General features: G+C 48.3%; 1 protein-coding gene across 7 annotated transcripts in view; it reads left to right on the top strand.

The window, feature by feature from the left end:
• Positions 1-19056, top strand: part of ELL2 (elongation factor for RNA polymerase II 2) — a 189238-nt gene that overhangs the window by 130142 nt on the left and 40040 nt on the right. For 5 of the 7 annotated variants that reach the window (XM_033915312.1, XM_033915494.1, XM_033915768.1 and 2 more), the window contains 2 exons: positions 5132-5256; positions 5388-5487. In XM_033915312.1, the coding sequence (XP_033771203.1) occupies positions 5132-5256; positions 5388-5487 (225 nt within the window). The remainder of the gene's footprint in view (positions 1-5131; positions 5257-5387; positions 5488-19056) is intronic. The other 2 variants (XM_033915405.1, XM_033915562.1) reach the window with 1 other exon arrangement.

Genomic DNA, 19056 nt, shown 5'->3' on the forward strand with positions numbered 1-19056 from the left:
CTGTGTATATAGTGGGTGCTATAGCTGAAAGAATCGCTCGTGATTGGTATGCCAAGTTCAAAAATGGAGTCGGTAGATAAATGTTCCGACTCCTCAGTTTTTTGTACTTCTGACTCCGACTCCAGGTACCCGAACTCGGAACCGATAGCATTGTGCAGCTAAAGTGAACTTTCAACTCATGAAACCGGAGTGGTTGCTTTGTTTTTACTATCTTCCGACGAAGCCTTTCCCGCGGGACACATTTACCCACCTGCTGCATCAGGGATAAAGCATTAGCAATACTTCTTCACTTTAACTGCACAATGCTATCCTTAATCATTGTAAAAACTACAGCACGAAAGATATTTTGAATACATGGAGCATAATCAAAAGAAACATCTAAGTCCGTTTTGGGCCTAAGTTGTTAGTTGCCCAAAGTTGGCAGTGTCAAAAGTCCATTCCCAAAAAATACATCCAAAATATTTTGGGATGTTTTTTAAGTCGTCTAATTACACGTCCAGCAGTTTGATCGTCCATACTGCTAAGTCGACTGTCTTTATACCCCATTCTCAACCAAAAATTTGTCCAAATCATAAACACCTAGATAAAGACCTTTTGGATGTGGGAGGGGGTCAGCAAAGTAATGGTCTGGCCACCCAGAAATGGCAACACAGTATTGGGGCACCTTACAGGGTACTACTATTAACTTCATAAAAAGGGTGCCACATAAACATCTCACCACAACTCCCTTATAGGTCATGATGAGCTCCCAAAACTCACTAATACCCACCTGTCTACCATCCCAATATCCCTTATGGCTGCACAAAAGGGTTTTGGGGGGTGCATATGTTTCACCATGAATGCAGTGGTTAGTGGCTTATGGGCCTAGGTCCTCCTCTCTATGGTTCACTAGCACACTCCCAGACCACTTAAGCCACCTCTGTGCAGCACTAGGCTTTCCTATGCCAGGTGCTGATGTTCTGGAGGCAGATGTATATGTGTTTATTCCGATTTTTATGGCAGAGTGGGGAGGTCAGTGATCACTGTGGGAGTGTGTGAGGGTCTGCACTTTGTGTCTGCAATGGTTATCTGGTCACTTTGGATACCTTTTTGCCACTTAGACCTGTTTTTAGATGGCCTAAGTCACTATGTATAAGCTCCATCTAGGCCAGTGGTCTCAAACTCATACCCTTTGCAGGGCCACATTTTGAATTTGTAGGTACTTGTAGAGCCGCAGAAAAAATAGTTAATGTCTTATTAAAGAAATGACAATTTTGCATAAGGTAAAACACTTTATAGTATATAAATCTCCCCTCCCCCCGAAGACCTGTATGTTCCCCCCTTCTTTGCAGTGTCCTCCAGCTTGCCTCCGTAGCACGTTCCCTCTGCCGCGGTCCCTCCCCTCCTCTGACATCAGGGGCAGGATCGCGGCAGAGGGAACATGCTGTTGAGGATGACGGCAGCCTGCAAGGATCGCTACAGAACCAGCAATCTTCTCTGCAGGCTGCGGTAATTATCTGAAGGTAAGGGGGGAAGCCGGAGGATGCCGCAAAGAGCGGGCAGCACTAGTATAGACAGCACTAGTACAGACTGTGGGCTGCAAAATAGTACCTGGCAGCCAAATGTGGATCTCGAGCTGCAAGTTTGAGACCACTGGTCTAGGCAGTCTTGTTAAACCTTTGGTTATATTTGAGTAAGACTTCCCATGTTCTCAGTGCCTCCTTCCCATGTCCTTAGTGCCACCCCCCTCCCCCGAAGCTAGCCAGCCTACCTCCCTCCCTCTCTGCCATGCTACAGCCAGCCTGCCTGCATGACTCCTTCCCTCCAGTGCCAAGAGCCGATGCCTGCCCTCCCCTTACCAGCCCCCGCAATTGCTACCTACCTACTGTCTTTGCCAGCGGTCAGCCGCCGCTGCCGGCCACCGCAACTAAGACCGCCACACGCTAGCTATAGGGGAAGCATCGGAAACCACTCAGTTGAAGGAAACCACCGCGCTTCTCCTACACTGCTGTGGAAACATGCTGCACACGTCGGAAACAGCCGCTCCTACTGTGCATGCGGCGCCACGGATTAAGGATCACGGACGCACAAATTTCCCACTGTGCATGTCCACTAAGGCTTTTATTATATCTGATGCAGATTACAATTTAAGAAACTACCCACATGCTAGGAATAGAACTCTCTGCATAACATGGATAAAATGAAAACTACTTGATCAAAAACAAGTTTACATTTTTCCTAAAGATAATATTTAAAGTTTGCTTCCTGATAACTCATAAGAATTCCCAGTAAAAAGCAACCTGGTAAGATAACCATTAAATCTTAGTCTTAGATTTTATCCCCAGCATTGTTGTAAAGTTTAAGGACAGTGCTTCAGTAGAACATAAAGGCCTGTGTTTAGAACAAGATTGATCTGAACACAGACAACATCAACACAAATATTTAAATTTCTTACAATGTTGATGCAATACGTAATAAAACTTTAAACAACAAAGGATATAAGCACAGTTATTCCATAACTCCTTATTCTAACTTAAAAGAAAAATGCTTGTTTAGTTAAAGGTATTGTTATTGTGGAAAAATCTTTTCATGTTCCATCTTCAGTTCTCATTCAACCAATTTTTTATGCAAACATTGATTTAAATGACCCTCAAACACCACCTGAGACTCCTATAATTCATTATCTTAGGCTTTAAATGTTGTTTCCTCACCGGATCATATTTGTATAAACAATGCTAATTCAATGTATAAATTAAATAAATAAATTGTTTAGCTCTAGATTTTAATTAAGTGACTTATCTTATTGTGGTCTTCCTTTCAGGGATAACTTAGCCGACATGTTTCACCAAGAAGTTTTCTCAAGGCTGTTCATCCCTTAGAAGAGCTCCACGCTACTCTATCTTTGCTTTTCTAAGGGATGAACAGCCTTGAGAAAACTATGATACGGTGAGAAAACAACACTTAAAGCCTAAGACAATGAATTATAGGAGTCTCAGGTGGTGTTTGAGGGTCATTTAAATCAATGTTTATGTTTGCATAAGAAATTGGTTGAATGAGAACTGAAGGTGGAAAACAAATAGATAGTTCCACAATAACAATATTATATTGAATGCTCTCATTCTAAGTAAAATTAATAGAAGTTGGTGCTTTACTGCAATTTATTATCACACCAAAATGTTTAGTTAAAGGAGCATGAAAATGATCTCAGCTAGGGTAGGAGTGGATAAATAAGTCCTACTACAGTTCTGTATTTTCAGCCAGTCTTAATCTTTGTGTGTGTGACATTAGCAAGTTACTGCTTCAGTTAAAGGCTTGGGAGAAAAGCTACGTTTTCACCTGCTTTTTGAAGCTGAGTTAGTCTTATGTTGAGTAAAGCTTTTCAGGGAGTGCTTTCCAGATTGCCGGGACTACTCCAAAGAAGGCTCATTTGGGTGTCATATTGAGTGATGTCCTTTGCTGACGGTGGTTATGGATACACCTTGGGGATGACCTTGGCAACCTTGGAGGTACGTAGAGGGAGATCTGTTCAAGTAATCTGGCCCATTTTTGTTTAGAGGCTTCACAGGTCAGCTTTTTAAAATTTAGCTCTGTATTATACTGGTAGCCAGTGAAGTTTTCACAGAAATGGTGTGATATGATCATGTCATTTACAAACTTGTTTTGCTGCAGTATTCTGAATCAATTGGAGCTGGCACACTTTGTAGTCAGACCAATGTAGTGTGCATTATAGTAATCCAGTTTTGATGATATAGTATGAACTGTCAAGACTTGCCTTCTGAATGTATGGGAAAGGCTGTATAATTGTCAGATGATAGAAGCGGCTCCTTAAGGTTGCTTGGATTTGGAGGATCCACATAAGTGAATCTAGCTGTATCCCAAGGTTCCTGACTTGTGAGTTGAGGGCAGTTCATATGTCCCAAAAGAGATTTTGAATGTTGGGTATGTACCCACATGTTAGAAACCCATAGGAGCTCAGCTTGGGCTCAGTCAGTTTGTTTTAGGCCATTCTTGAATTGCTATTGAACAAGTAGTTTTATTCAGTGCTATAGGTAAGTCTGGCTCAATAGATAGCTGCATGTCATCTGCATACCATGTTTCCCCAAAAATAAGACAGGGTCTTATATTAATTTGTGCTCCAAAAAACACACTAAAGCTTATTTTCTGTTTGTTGTACATGAGGGGGGAAAAATCTCTTCCTTCCTCTCCACCCCAATTCTTCCTCTTTCCTTTCTCTCCCCCACCCCCAATATGTGCAGCATCTTTCCTCGCCTCTCACCCATCCCCTTGTGCAGCAGCTCCGAGGCCTCCAAAAACAGCGGCAGCACTCTGAACAGGCTACTTTGTGTCCTTCCCCACCGGGGTCGGGCTTTCCCTCTGCAGCATCTTTCTATCCCTCCTTCTGTGCAGCATAAGCCTGACATACCTCCACTCCGAAGCCTCCAAAACAGCGGCAGCAGTGCTCTGAATGGGCTGTTTTGGGGCCTTCACTTAGGCTTACGGTGGGAGGGTCGGTGGGGTTCTGCTGCACAGATGGATGGTAGAGAGTGATAGAAAGACACTGTAGAGAGAAGTGAAGGCCCGGCCCCAGCGGGGAAGGCTGTGAAGCAGCCCATTCAGAGTGCTGAGACACATTGATTTTTGGCCATCCATAATATGCATATTAATTGCTAGTTTTTAAGGGCCTTGGATTTAATTCGTTTAGAACAGCACATAAAAGTGCAGTTGCATGGGACCATTTTTGAAGAACTAGGGCCATGAGTTTAGCTGGACTGTGTATTGTGCATTTGTAATTTTGGTTTTATTTGTATTTTAATTGCTCTACAGTGCCCCACCTTGGGTAAAGGCAGAACATACTGTAAGTAATCTTGAAAACCCAATTAGCTGGTATCCTCTATAACAGGTTTGGGAACCAGTATATTAGATCTATCCAGTTTCTAAAGAAATGATAGTGAATGTGAGGCCTCGTGTTGTGCGGCTTTACTTAAATTTCCTCAACTTCACCTGTAACCTTGTTTAAAACTCCTTGATCTGTATGGCTTGATCAGAACGTAAGATTCACTGGTTCCAGTCAGTTTTTTTGCAAAGCTGTTCACCTTGAAGATTAATTTAACCTCTATATTCTCTCTCTCTTGATGTGTTCCCCCACCCCTAGGTTGCCAATTTGAACCCAAAGGACAACTCGTACACATTAAAGGATTATGTTTTTAAAGAGATTCAGAAAGATTGGCCTGGATACTTGGAAGGAGAAAAACAGTCATTAGAGCATGTGCTTTCTAGGTATGTGCTGCTTCAGATATTCTTTTCAACAGTATGTTCTTCAAAATAGGGGATTTCAAGACCTGCCTTGACTTGTGTTTCAGAAACCTTTCTTTTTCTCTTTTTACAATCTTGAATGTGGGTGATCTCAGCAGAAAACTAAATCAGTCTCAAAATGCCACCAGCTCCAGTCAATCAGAATCTCCTCCTTTAAGTTCTGTTAAGGACACTGAAGCAACATCTCCTTCCCAGGTATATTACAACTATTTAATTTATTTTTCTTAAAACACTTAAGTCACAAATGAAACAGAATTGCTTTATAGTGGAGGCAAAATTACTGCTCTACAGCTTGGGGTGAGGGGGGGGGCGTGCGAGGATTAGGTATCCCTGAAATTTAGAATGGGTTTTAAAGTTACTATGCTTATACACAGAATAATTTCACTATATTGGGAATTATTGAGCTCTCAACCATGTTCTTGTATTTCCATAATGCCTTTTGGTAGATATCGGTTTACAGAAGTGACTGTTTCACTGGCAGTTCCAACCCTGAACATACTTAAATCTTAAAGTTCTAAACGACACAAAATATAGTTAACCAATATTTTACATCTCTAGCAGGAACCAACATTAAACACCATCGTTGATAACCTGGGTTTTAAACAGTGAAACAGTTATCATAGCGCCATAAATTGGGGCAGTGGGGGGGTGACCCAACAGAGCATGAAATGAGAGAAAGTCAGTCCATGACGACTCAAATGAAAAGATGACCCATGATCAAGATTTAAATATCCAAAGACCTCTCAACTAGAGAATGACATGGTGACAAAATTCATCACCGTTCCCGTCCCCGCGGGAAATAATCCCTTGTCATTTTCTAGTGTCTATTTCAACCTCAGTCCTTCTACACCAGCATTCCTCAGAGCAAAGCTTGCGGGTCAGTGGTTGTGGCCATTCATACTCTGATATTCTTCCCTCTCTCCTTAAAGAATGACATGAAGATGGTTTCCCGTGGTTATCCGCGGGGATGGGAACGGTGATGAATTTTGTCACCGTGTCATTCTCTACTCTCAACCACACTACCACTGCCAAATTGTTTCATTCCCTACTACTAGTTGCAGAAAGTTGTGACTCCACCTGCTGACTAATGAGGCATGTCCAAGCTCTTATACCTTGTTGGAGCCAATCAGAATGAAGAATGACACCAGACTTCATTCTATTTTGGAAATAGGAGGTTCGACTTATCTGTGAATTCCTCAGTACTCGTTTCATATAGCTTACTAATGCTAAAAATAAGTGCTATGTTGCAAAAAAAAAAAAAAAATCCCATCAGTATATTCCTTTTTTAGAATTATCTTATGTCCACTTTTTTTTTTTTTTTTTTAGAATTCTTTCATGTTTTTTTAACAGTCATTAATGAATTAAACTGCTACATTTCTGCTCATTAAATACCTGCCAGTGTGTCAAACTAGAGCCTCTTTAGGAAGTTTTTTCCTGTGATGCCTATTTTATCTTGTTCTGCTCACTCTCCTCTGAACAGAATCAGGATCCTCCAGTTGCAGGCCTTTATTCTGCTTCTGGGTGAGCAAGGGATTCACGCAGTGCAGCAAGATCTGCCAGAATGATTCTGGTAGAAGCAGCTCCGGGACTTGAGACCAAGTCTGACACTAGAAATGATTAAAACATCTTCTCTGCAATTGTAGGCACCAGCAAGGTTGTGTGTTTTTTTGTTTTTGGAGATGGGGGATAGAGAAGAATAGTCTTTGCTCTATACTTAACTAGCAATAGGGAGAATGAGATGTAGATTCAGTGCTTTCTATGCCAATATTTGACTGAGAGGCTGATTTGAAACCAAGCTTTTTGGTTTCAGCTGAAACAAATCTGTGGTCAAAAGCTGCCACTGGCAAAACTGGCCAGATACCCCCTAGCAGCACCCACCTCTTGCCACTGCCCCCAAGCACAGCCTTTTACCACCCTCTAGACCCACCCATTTGCCTCTGTCAGCCTCCCCCAGCTTAGGGGTGGTAGGAGTGTGCCTGTGGGTTTGGTCAGTAGGGGAGGGTTTGGTTTCACCTGAAAATACAAACTGGTATTTCCTGGCCAAATTGGAATTTTGGACCAGTTTCAGTACCAAAATTGTCAGCCTGTAGGCTATTTTGTCATTTCCCCTCCCTCCTCCATGTGATGCAGAAATTATAAGGATATTGATCAGTCTTTGGCATTCCAGAAGCTGAACAAATCAGCAGAATCAAAGATGGGATCTGTTTTGCATTATTCATGAATTTGGATTAAAATATTTTCTCTGTTCCTTAGATGTACAGAATGCTCAACTTGACCTTCACATTACTCAGCAAAAAGTATCCTCCTTTCTGGTGGATGCTCAAGCATTTTCACTACGGAGGCCAGTTCAGCCTGACTTCAAGGATATCCAAGAAAGTGCTAGTTAAAGCTTCAGGATATCCAAGAAAGTAGTAGTTACCCTAGAATTCGATACTTTGGGAACAACTTTGTTGTGCCCTTGTCTGGCAAAAATTCATTTTTACAATTTTTTTCTTTTTATTACAGCATTTCACCAGGTTAACAAGCATTGTTTATACTAATATTCTTTGTTACATCTCTTCAGGAGTCTGTATGTTAGGTGTTCAATCCAAACCCGTGAACTGAGTTTTGCAGAACTGATATTCGCAGCTTTCAGCACCTCCGACGTTGCCAGTGGAGTATAGTGCCCCCTTCAGATTTTTCTTTCTACAAGCAAACCATGTAGAGGTGTTTAATCTGCTCTGCTTTCTTTTTTCTTTTTCATTGGCTTCAATGCCCTGAGACCCCTTATTTAGGGGATCTCTACCTGGGAGAGGACGCAGGTACCGCGAGGCCAGACTGCAGCTCATAGGGCAAACCTTCAGGTGAACCAGTGGAGCCACCCTTCTGTGTACCACTACAGGGCTCATGGTCCATTCCCTGGGAGCCAGCTTGCCTTCTGAATTTTTCAGAGGCTTAAGCATAGGCTAAGGGCACCCTGTGTAAGAACCCTTGGGATATCATGGTGCTGGCTGTGTATTTCCTGCCCTGTCATGCTTCACGGTTCTGTGGGAGTAGAGGTCTTGGTCGGGGTCCCTCCAACTGGCAGGCTAAATATTTCAATGTTTGGAGTCGTTTGGAGAAGCTTTCTGAGGCAGAAAGTCCTTTCCATTCTCTTCAGCTGCAAAGAAAGCTGACAAGCAGGCATTGCACAGAACTCTTAAGTACAACCCCATTATTTCCTATGAGAAAATTTGGGGGAGGGGTCTATGTTATTTTGAGGGTTTCCAAGGCTAGAGTTCAGGTCCCCCACATCCAAAAACTCACAAAACCCCCATTATCCCAGGACAAGCAGGCATGATATTCTCACATGTGGGTGACGTCATCTACGGAGCCCCGATGCGGACAGCATTTCAAGCAAACTTGATTGAAGATTCAAGCTTGCTGTGCTGCATCACGCATGTGTGCCTCCTGCTCCACTAGAGGGCGCATCCCCTCCTCGTGGTCTCCAGTTTGTTTTTTTCCGCTGTGCTAAGAAGACACGTTTTCTCTTAGCTCTGCCCCAGTGCCTTCTTTGCACTGCGATTTTTTTTTTTTCTTCGTTAAAAGTCGCTGTGCGTATAAAAACTTTTTCTTCTTCCTGCTCTTCGCGCTTTCGCGCTTTTTTCTCGCGATCCGGGGGCTCCCGGGTCGTCGCGGCTGCGTGGCCTGAATGGCCGCGGTCGCCTGGACTTCCTATTCCCAGCCCGTTTTGGGCTTTAAAAAGTGCACCGGGTGCGAGCGTCTTCTATCACTCACAGACCCGCATCGCTGGTGCATCCACTGCCTGGGGGCCGATCATCCAACAGAAACTTGCCCCCGGTGCGCAACCTTCCAACACCGGGCGCTCCGCCGACGAAGGGCCCGCATGGCGGACCTATTTGCTGCCGATCAACCCTCGACCTTGGCCTCGAGATTGGCTCCGGCTTCGGCCTCGATCTCGGCCTCGGGTACCTCGGCCCCGCCTCGGGACTCAACCTCGAAGACCCCGAGCTCTCAGAAGTCCTCAGCTCCAGGTAAGTCCCCTCTTCCTTCCTCAGGTTCCATACCTCCAAAGAAGCCAACCTCGGGGACAATGGCCGGACAAGGTGGGAGTTCCTTGCCCACGGCCCCGGCAAAACCTCCGAAGACCTCGGGACGTGCCTCCACCACTCGGGAATGCTCTGAATCGAGATCGCCCCCGGTGGAGTGCACCGCGGCCTCGGACATGCCGTCGATGCTGTCTGTGCCGGTATTCCAGGAGCTACTCCAAGCAATGATCACAACGGAGCTCTCCGCTGCCATGGCTCACCTTCAACCGGCCTCGACCTCGCGTGCGCCGGACCAGCCTAAGCAACGCGTCGAGGCAAAGCACGCCGTTTTCGCCACCTCTCTTCTTCCTCGGATTCCTCTCCGAGGCACTCGAGGCACGCGTCCCCGACGGAGCACCGCGGGGTGAAACGAAAATCGAAGCCCCTCTCTAAAAAGGCCCGGAGTTCACCTCCGGTTCGAGGCCGCTCCCCCTCGACCCGATCGGGGGGACCGCTACGGGTTACCGAGCTGTCTCTCACTAACCCACAGCTCCTACTGACTCCCCCTCGGACCGGGGCTCCGGTCCGAGGCTCCAAGCTTTCGCCGGGAGTCCGGGGAAGGGTCCCTGACCCGACATCGGTCGGTACCCTGTACCCCGGCGGCATCCCCGAGGGGCTCCTCGAGGCGACGCAGGTCCTCGACCCGGGAGCGTTTCCATAGCACGTCCCCGGCGTCGGATCGAGGGTCCGAGCGAGAACCTCTCTATTCGAGGGAGGCTTCCCCTTCCTTCTCAGCAAAACGGAGGTCTCGGTCACCGTCCCCGCAAGGAGCCACGGGATCCCACCGACCTTCCTTCACGAGGTTCGTCCAGGACATGAGACGTGCCCTTGACTTGGACTTACAATCTGACTCAAGATACTCCAAGGAGTACCTGGCGGAGCTTGATATGCCTTCCCCGCCCCGAGAGTCCCTCCGGCTACCGCTGAACCCGGTTCTCCGGCAGACCCTCATAAGAAACCTCGAGACTCCCTACATGGTGACGGCAGTCCCATCTAAAATGGAGTCTAAGTACCGAACGGTGCCTTGCCCGGGGTTTGAGCAACCACAGTTATCCCACCAATCCTTACTGGTGGAGTCTTCTCTGAAGAAAGCTCACCCCTCTGGAGTGTCTGCGGCGGTTCCTCCTGGACGCAAAGGCCGGACACTAGACAAATTCGGACGCCGTTTGTATCAGAACTCTATGATGGCCTCTAGGGTCCTGAACTACACTTTCACCTTTTCCTCCTACCTGAAACATCTCATTGGGCTGCTGGCTTCCTTCTCGGGGGACCTACCGGCCCCCTCGTCGGGTAGCGTTTGGCCTCCTCCTCGAGGATTTTTCCAACCTCCGACTGCAGTTGTTCCATGCCGCTTACGATGGCTTTGAACTGTCTTCCAGGGTCGCAGCCTTCACGGTGGCCATGCGCCGACTGGCGTGGCTAGGACTCGTCGACATGGACCCTAACCTGCAAGATCGGTTAGCTAACCTCCCTTGCGTCGGGAAGGAACTTTTTGACGACACCATCGAGGCAGCTACGAAACGGTTGTCGGAACACGAACGTTCCTTCGCATCCCTTGTCCGGCAAAAACCTAAACCGCAAGCCTCTCGCCCCTTCTGGGGATTGCCTCGCCGCTACCCCCAGAAGTCTACTCCGGCCTTTTCCAGACCGCCACCGCGACGCCCCCAGGCTCACTCTAGGGCTCCACCAAAATCACAGCCCACTGCGCCTGCGAAGCCGTCTCCGTCCTTTTGACGGGATGAGCGGACGGGGGCGGGCCCCCTCCGCACCTCCAACTGGTCTCCTTCCCATCGGGGGCCGCCTACAAGCCTACTACCCTCGCTGGGAAGCCATGACGTCGGACTCATGGGTCCTTGGCGTGATCTCTTCAGGGTACTCGCTCAACTTTCGGGAGTTCCTCCCGACAGCCCACCGAGTGCATGTCCTCCCAATCGAGCGCAGCTGTCCCTCCTACTCTCCGAGGCACAGGACCTCCTTCTCCTGCGGGCGGTGGAACCGGTTCCCCAAAATCAAAGGAGCCAAGGGTTTTACTCCCGATACTTCCTGGTACCGAAGAAGACGGGAGACCTGCGCCCGATCCTGGACTTGAGGCGCCTGAACAAATTTCTGACGAGGGAAAAGTTTCGGATGCTTTCCCTTCCGATTCTTTACTCCCTGATTGACAAGGGCGATTGGCTCTGCTCCCTCGATCTGAAGGAGGCCTACACCCATGTTCCGGTGCACCCTGCTTGTCGCAGATTCCTCCCCTATCAGGTGGGGGACCTCCACCTACAATACCGAGTCCTCCCCTTCGGCCTGTCCTCGTCCCCCCGAGGCTTCACAAAGTACCTCGTAGTGGTCGCGGCTGCCTTGCGCTCCCAGGGTCTGCAAGTATTCCCATACCTGGACGATTGGCTGATCAAAGCCTCGACCAGGGAGGGGGTTATCTCAGCGACCCGACAGACTATTACTTCACTTCAGTGTCTGGGGTTCGAGATAAACTTTCCAAAATCCCAGCTGTGCCCCTCTCAGTCCTTACAATTCATCGGGGCCGTGCTGGACACGGTCCGTCTTCGTTCCTTCCTCCCCCCTCAGCAGCGGGAGGCGTTGGTAAATCTGAGCCGACAAGTATCGAGATCGACCTCGGTCTCGGCACGACAGATGATGACGCTCCTCGGCCATATGGCCTCCACAGTCCACGTTACCCCACTTGCTCGCCTTCACCTGCGGTTACCACAGTGGACTTTGGCATCACAATGGCGTCAGGATCGGGACCCGATCAACCGCCATGTGACAGTGACTCCTTCCTTGCAAAGATCACTCCATTGGTGGGCCGACTCTTCGAATCTTTCCAAGGGTTTGCTCTTTCTCGCCCCTCCACACCACAAGGTCCTAACCATGGACTCGTCGGAGTACGCTTGGGGGGCTCATGTAGACGGTCTACACACGCAAGGTCTGTGGACCACGGAGGGCCGTCGCTGCCACATCAACGTGCTGGAGCTTCGGGCCGTTTACCTCGCCGCGGTGGCCTTTCAGCATCTGCTTCACGACCGGGTGGTTCTCGTCCGCACAGACAACCAGGTGGCGATGTACTACGTAAACAAGCAAGGAGGGACGGGGTCTTGGCCCCTCTGCCAGGAGGCCTTACGGCTCTGGGAGTGGGCGGTCTCCCAAAACATCTCCCTTCGAGCGGTTTACATCCAAGGGGAACAAAACTGCCTGGCGGACAGGCTCAGCCGCCTCCTCCAGCCACACGAGTGGTCCCTGCACTCTCAGGTGCTGTGACAGGTGTTCGACACATGGGGGACTCCCCAGATAGATCTGTTCGCCTCCCCCGACAATCAAAAACTGCCTCTCTTCTGTTCAAAGATATACTCCCCGGACCGTCTCGAGGCCGACGCCTTCCTCCTAGATTGGGAGGGAAAGTTCCTCTATTCGTTCCCGCCGTTTCCTCTGATTCTGAGGACGCTGGTCCATCTAAAATCTCTGAGGGCCACTCTGATCTTGATCGCTCCTCGATGGCCCCGCCAGCCTTGGTTTTCCCTACTACTTCAACTCAGTGTCAGGGAACTTCTGCTTCTGCCTGTCTTTCCCTCTCTGCTATCTCAGTCAGGGTTCACTGTTACATCCCAATCTTCAGTCTCTTCATCTGACTGCTTGGTTTCTTTCCCCTTGACTTCCTTCCCTGTATCTCAGTCGGTCAGGGAAGTGTTGGAGGCTTCTCGGAAAGTCTCGACTAGACTCTGCTATTCTCAGAAGTGGACTAGATTCTCGTCCTGGTGCTCCTCTCACCGCCAGGAACCGGTGTCGGTCCCTGTGTCTTCGGTTCTGGAGTATTTGCTCCATTTATCTCACTCTGGCCTGAAGACCAATTCCATTCGAGTCCATCTCAGCGCCATTGCTGCCTTTCATCAGCCCCTGGTTTCCCGTTTCATGAAGGGGCTCTTGAATGTTCATCCTCCCCTCAAACCGCCTCCGGTGGTTTGGGATCTTAATGTGGTTCTAGCTCAACTGATGAAACTCCATTTGAGCCTATGGATAAGTGTCATCTTAAGTTCCTCACTTGGAAAGTGATCTTCCTACTCGCTCTCACTTCTGCTCGGAGGGTTAGCGAGCTGCAGGCCTTGGTGGCAGACCCACCTTTCACGGTATTCCACCATGACAAAGTGGTCCTCCGCACTCACCCTAAGTTCTTGCCTAAGGTGAAATCTGATTTTCATCTCAAAGCCCCACTCTCACCCTGGAGAGGTGGCGCTCCACACTCTTGACTGCAAGAGGCTTTTTACCTTCAACGCACTCAGTCTCATCGGACAGTTCCACAATTATTTTTGTCCTTTGACCCTAATAGGTTGGGACGCCCAGTTTCCAAGCGCATCTTGTCCAACTGGTTGGCTGCTTGCATCTCCTTCTGCTACGCTCAGGCTGGTCTCACGCTGCATGGTCGAGTTACGGGGCATAAAGTCCGAGCGATGGCAGCTTCGGTAGCTTTCCTCAGGTCCACGCCGATTGAGGATATCTGCAAGGCTGCCACGTGGTCTTCGGTTCATACTTTCACCTCTCACTACTGCCTGGATACACTGTCCAGAAGCGATGGCCGGCTCGGCCCATCGGTATTACGTAATCTGTTTTCTTAAATTGCCAACTTCCCTCCACCCCTTCGTTATTAGCTTGGAGGTCACCCACATGTGAGAATATCATGCCTGCTTGTCCTGGGATAAAGCACAGTTACTTACCGTAACAGGTGTTATCCAGGGACAGCAGGCATATATTCTCACAACCCGCCCACCTCCCCGGGGTTGGCTTCTTTGCTGGATATGTGAACTGGAGACCACGAGGAGGGGATGCGCCCTCTATTATTATTATTATTATTATTATTAGGTTCTTATATCCCGCCATACCCAGAGAGTTCTAGGCGGTTTACATTCGTTACATTAGGATCCGGTCTGAACCCGGATTTACAAAATTTTATCGGAATTGCAGGTAGCGCGGAAGGAGGCACAGGTTTATCGTAGTTGGGTTAGAGGATAAAATGGAGGGAGTGGGAAACCAGAAGAGGGGGGGGAGAGGGAGGTGGGGGTGGGGGGGTTGGAGTGTATGCGGGGAGTAAGGACTAAGGGTCTTGTTTGCGAAAGAGGTGTGTTTTGAGAAGTTTTCTGAAATCTAGGTAGTTCGGGGCCTCTAGCATCAATTGGGCTAGCCAAGGGTTCAGCTTGGCCGCCTGGAAGGCGAAGGTTTTGTCGATGAATCTTTTGAGCTGGCATGATTTTATGGAGGGGAAGGTAAACAACTGGATTCTGCGGGATTTCTTGTTGGTGCAATACATATTGAAATGTGGGGAGAGGTATTTTGGTGAGAGACCAAATACTGTCTTGTAACAGATGCAGGCGAACTTGAAGAGGACTCGGGATTCGAAGGGTAGCCAGTGCAGTTGGTGGTAGAAGGGGGTGATGTGTTCCCATTTGTTCAGGCCGAAAATGAGGCGGACAGCTGTGTTTTGAATCAGTTTTAGTCTTCTGGTGATTTTCTTTGTGGAGCTTAGGTAAATGATATTGCAATAATCCAGTATGCTGAGGATAGAGGATTGAACTAATAGTCGAAATGCAGTGTCATCGAAATATTTCTTTATGGTACGGAGTTTCCAGAGTACTGAAAGGCCTTTCTTGACAATGAGGTCGGTGTGGTTTTCTAGGGATAGATGTTTGTCAAGCGTGACTCCTAGTATTCTTAATGTTTGTTCGAGTGGGAAAACCAATCCTTTCACCTGGATTGTGGTGTCTTTGATTTTGTCTTTGGGGGTGGCTAGAAAGAATTTTGTTTTGTCTGGGTTGAGCTTTAGTTTGAAGGAGAGCATCCAGAGTTCTATCTGGCTGAGTATGCTAGTTATGTAGTTGAGAAGATCCTGGGATAGACTGGTTAGAGGGATGACAATTGTGATGTCATCTGCATAGATGAAGAATTTTAGCTTAAGTTTGTGAAGGAGGTTACTGAGGGAGGCGAGGTAGATATTGAACAGGGTGGGGGATAAGGGGGAGCCTTGTGGTACACCGCAGGAGTTCACCCAGCTGTATGAGAAGTTGTCCTTTTTGTGTACCCTATAGGATCTGTTTCGTAGGAACCCTTGGAACCAGTTGAGTACCCGGTCTGAGATTCCAATGTGGGCCAGGCATTCCAGGAGAATAGTGTGGTCAACAAGGTCAAACGCACTGCTTAGATCAAATTGTAAGATCAGGGCGCTGGTGCCCCGACTGAAGAGTATGTGCAGGTGGTCTAGTAAGGAGGCGATGATGGTCTCTGTGCTGTGGTCCGTGCGGAAGCCCGATTGATTGTCGCTTAGGATATTGAATTTTTCCAGGTATGCGGAGAGTTCTGCTTTTACTGCCCCTTCCGCGATTTTGGTGAATAGTGGTATGTTAGCTATTGGTCTGTAATTGGAAGGTGCGTTGGAAGAGTCCTTTATGCTTTTTATGATTGGGGTTATTAAGATATGTCCTTGTTCTGGAGGGAAGTTTCCTGCGGATAGTAGGGAGTTGACCCATAGTAGCATGTTTGCTTTGAAGTAGATCGGAGCCGTTTTCATCACATTTGGGGGGCAAGTATCTAGTTTGCAGAAGGATTTGGTGTATTTGTTATAATATTTGTTGAAGGTTTTCCAGTCGATTGTGGTGAATTGGTTCCAGTTTAGATCGGATCTAGACCCTTGGTCTGGTTTAGCTATGTCGATGTCAGGGAGGATGGGAAAGAGCTCCAGTGGGTTGGTCTTGGTGGGTAGTGCTGATCTTAGTTTTAGGATCTTGGAGTTGAAGAAATCCGCTAGGGTGTTGGCAGTTAGTGTTGAGTCTTCCTGGTTGTTAGTGAGTGTTTCAATGTTGTAAAGGTTATTGACGAGTTTGAAGAGGTTGCTGCTGTTGGATGTGATGTTTCCAATTAAGTGTGAGTAGAATTTTTTCCGTTTTTCCTTGGTAAGGTTTTTGTAGGTTTTTAGTTTGAGTCTCCAGGCAGTTCTGAGTTCCTGGGTTCCTGACTTTATCCATAGTCTTTCTGACTTTCTGAGGTCCCTCTTTAACAGTAACAGCTCTGTGTCGAACCATCCCTCCTGATTTGTGGTTCTGATGTGGCGGGTTTTTGAGGGGGCTATTTCATTTAAAATGTTAGTGCTGTCAATGATCCAGGTGGACATGAGTTGATCTATTTCTTCGTCTTGTTTTATGTGGGTGTCATAGCGAGACCAGAATTCCTCTGGGTCTATCTTTCCTCTAGTGGTGTGGGTTGTGATGTTTCTTGTTTTGTTGTTTCTTGAATGTTTTTGTTGGCAGCCCAAGGAAAAGTCGCATAGTCTGTGGTCAGACCATAGGGAGTCTGTCCAGTTGGCTTGTTTCCAGTATATTTTTGGGTCGGTCGGCTCGTTGGAGGAGAATGTGACCAGGTCTAGCTGATGACCCTTTTGGTGAGTTTTGGTTGGGGGGGGTTTGAAGAAACCTAGTTGGGAGGTGAGTGACCAGAAGTCGGCAACTTCTGGTTGGTCCGCTTGCTCAAGGTGGATGTTGATGTCTCCGCATAGAAGGTTGTAAGGACTTGTTAGATAATTAGTTAATAAGGAGTCAGCGAGGTCCTCTTTGGCTAGGGACCATTTTTGGGGTGGGATGTAGAATAGAGTGATAGTTAGCGAGGAGGCAAGGGATTTAGAGGTGAGTGAGATGGCTAATATTTCTGCGTTGGGAGAGGATTTGGTGTTGAGTGTCGTACAATTAAGCTGGTCTCTGAAGATTATTGCTAGGCCTCCTCCTCTTCCCCGAGTTCTGGCCAGGGAGAGGATCTTGTATCCTGCGGGTAGGCAGTCTTTGATTATAATATCCTTGTCTGATAGTAGCCAGGTTTCGGTGAGTAGGATGAAGTCAGGGTTGGTGTCCGTCAGCCAGTCTCTGATTAGAATGGCTTTGTTCCTCATGGATCGAATGTTTAGGTAAAAGCCTAGTAGGTTCTGGTGGTTTGGGTGGTTGGCTGGGGCATAGTGGGAGTAGGCCAGTTTTTTTAGTGTTCTAGGTTTTTTTGAGCCAGGTTTGGTGGGTTTGCGGGGGGGTGGAGAATTTGGGAGCCGTATTAGCTGAGAATGTAGGGTGTGGGGTGTGAGCGAGGGTACTTTGGGTTTTGAAGGGCGATATAGGGAGAAGTGGACAGGGATGGTGGTTGTGTATGATGGGTCAGCAGAGCAGATCCTGAGGGTGATGAGATATAGTAGGAGTAGTGCTACGCATTGAGGGGTGTTTAACCTTGCCATGGTGACACGCTCGTGGGGGGGGAAGAGCGTGGGGTATGGTAGTAGTCGGAGGGGGGCAGAGGGAGGGGTGTGATGCAAAGTTTGGCAGGTTTCAGCGGCGCAGTGGACGATATAAAGCTGAGCCGGTTACAGCGGTGCAAAAGGCAGTACAGAGTTGTGCAGGTTACAGCGGTGCATTAGACAGTACAAAGTTAAGTAGGTTGCAGCAATGCAATAGGTCGATGTAAAGTTAAACAGGCTGAACAATTTAAGCGTGTGCGCGCGGTGCAGTAGGCAGTACAGTACAATGTAAACAATGTAAACAGTAGGTAATACAGTAAACAATAGGTAAACAGTAGGTAATACAGTGAACAATAAGGCAGTGCAGTACAGTGTTAACTTTTCTGAGTTCTAACGGATGAGGCGGTGCTATGTAAATAACACTATGTATTGCTGTGATCCAGTTGGGGGGTCGGACTGATTGGCGTCGCTCGCAGTCGCTTGCAAAGGCGCGTGCTAAGGCGCACGCGCCTTAGACGTGCGCCTTCGACGGCACGCCGAACGGCTGCACGCCGTTGGTGCGGCGGCTTTAGTCGGCTTCGGGAGAGGGGCGGAGCTGGGCTCGCACGCTCCTCTCCTGTGGCTCTCGCTGCCTCGGTTCCCCGCTGGCAACAGTGCGGGGGCCGAGTGAAGAAGAAGGCCGCTCTCCGGGGGTGCGGCGGCTTTAGTCGGCTTCGGGAGAGGGGCGGAGCTGGGCTCGCACGCTCCTCTCCTGTGGCTCTCGCTGCCTCGGTTCCCCGCTGGCAACAGTGCGGGGGCCGAGTGAAGAAGAAGGCCGCTCTCCGGGGGTGCGGCGGCTTTAGTCGGCTTCGGGAGAGGGGCGGAGCTGGGCTCGCACGCTCCTCTCCTGTGGCTCTCGCTGCCTCGGTTCCCCGCTGGCAACAGTGCGGGGGCCGAGTGAAGAAGAAGGCCGCTCTCCGGGGGTGCGGCGGCTTTAGTCGGCTTCGGGAGAGGGGCGGAGCTGGGCTCGCACGCTCCTCTCTAGTGGAGCAGGAGGCACACATGTGTGATGCAGCACAGCAAGCTTGAATCTTCAATCAAGTTTGCTTGACATGCTGTCCGCATCGGGGCTCCGTAGATGACGTCACCCACACGTGAGAATATATGCTTGCTGTCCCTGGATAACACCTGTTACGGTAAGTAACTGTGCTTTTCCACATTTTCATTGTCTTTCAGTAGTTTCTTGGTGGCAGCCATCTTGGATTTTAAACAACTTTTTTTTTTTAGACTATGCTTTAAAACTCCTCTTCATTGTGGTCTTCTTAGTCAGGGACCCGTTCTCATGGAGAATCCCTAACACATTGATCTTATGGCATGGCTCTTGAGCACAAGACCCTAATTCAAAGAAGCTGTTCAGATGTAGTCATTGCCACTCTCTTGCAGACTTTTCAACAGTGAGCTCCC

Source organism: Geotrypetes seraphini, chromosome 1 (assembly GCF_902459505.1).
Source record: "Geotrypetes seraphini chromosome 1, aGeoSer1.1, whole genome shotgun sequence".
Lineage (NCBI taxonomy): Eukaryota > Metazoa > Chordata > Amphibia > Gymnophiona > Dermophiidae > Geotrypetes > Geotrypetes seraphini.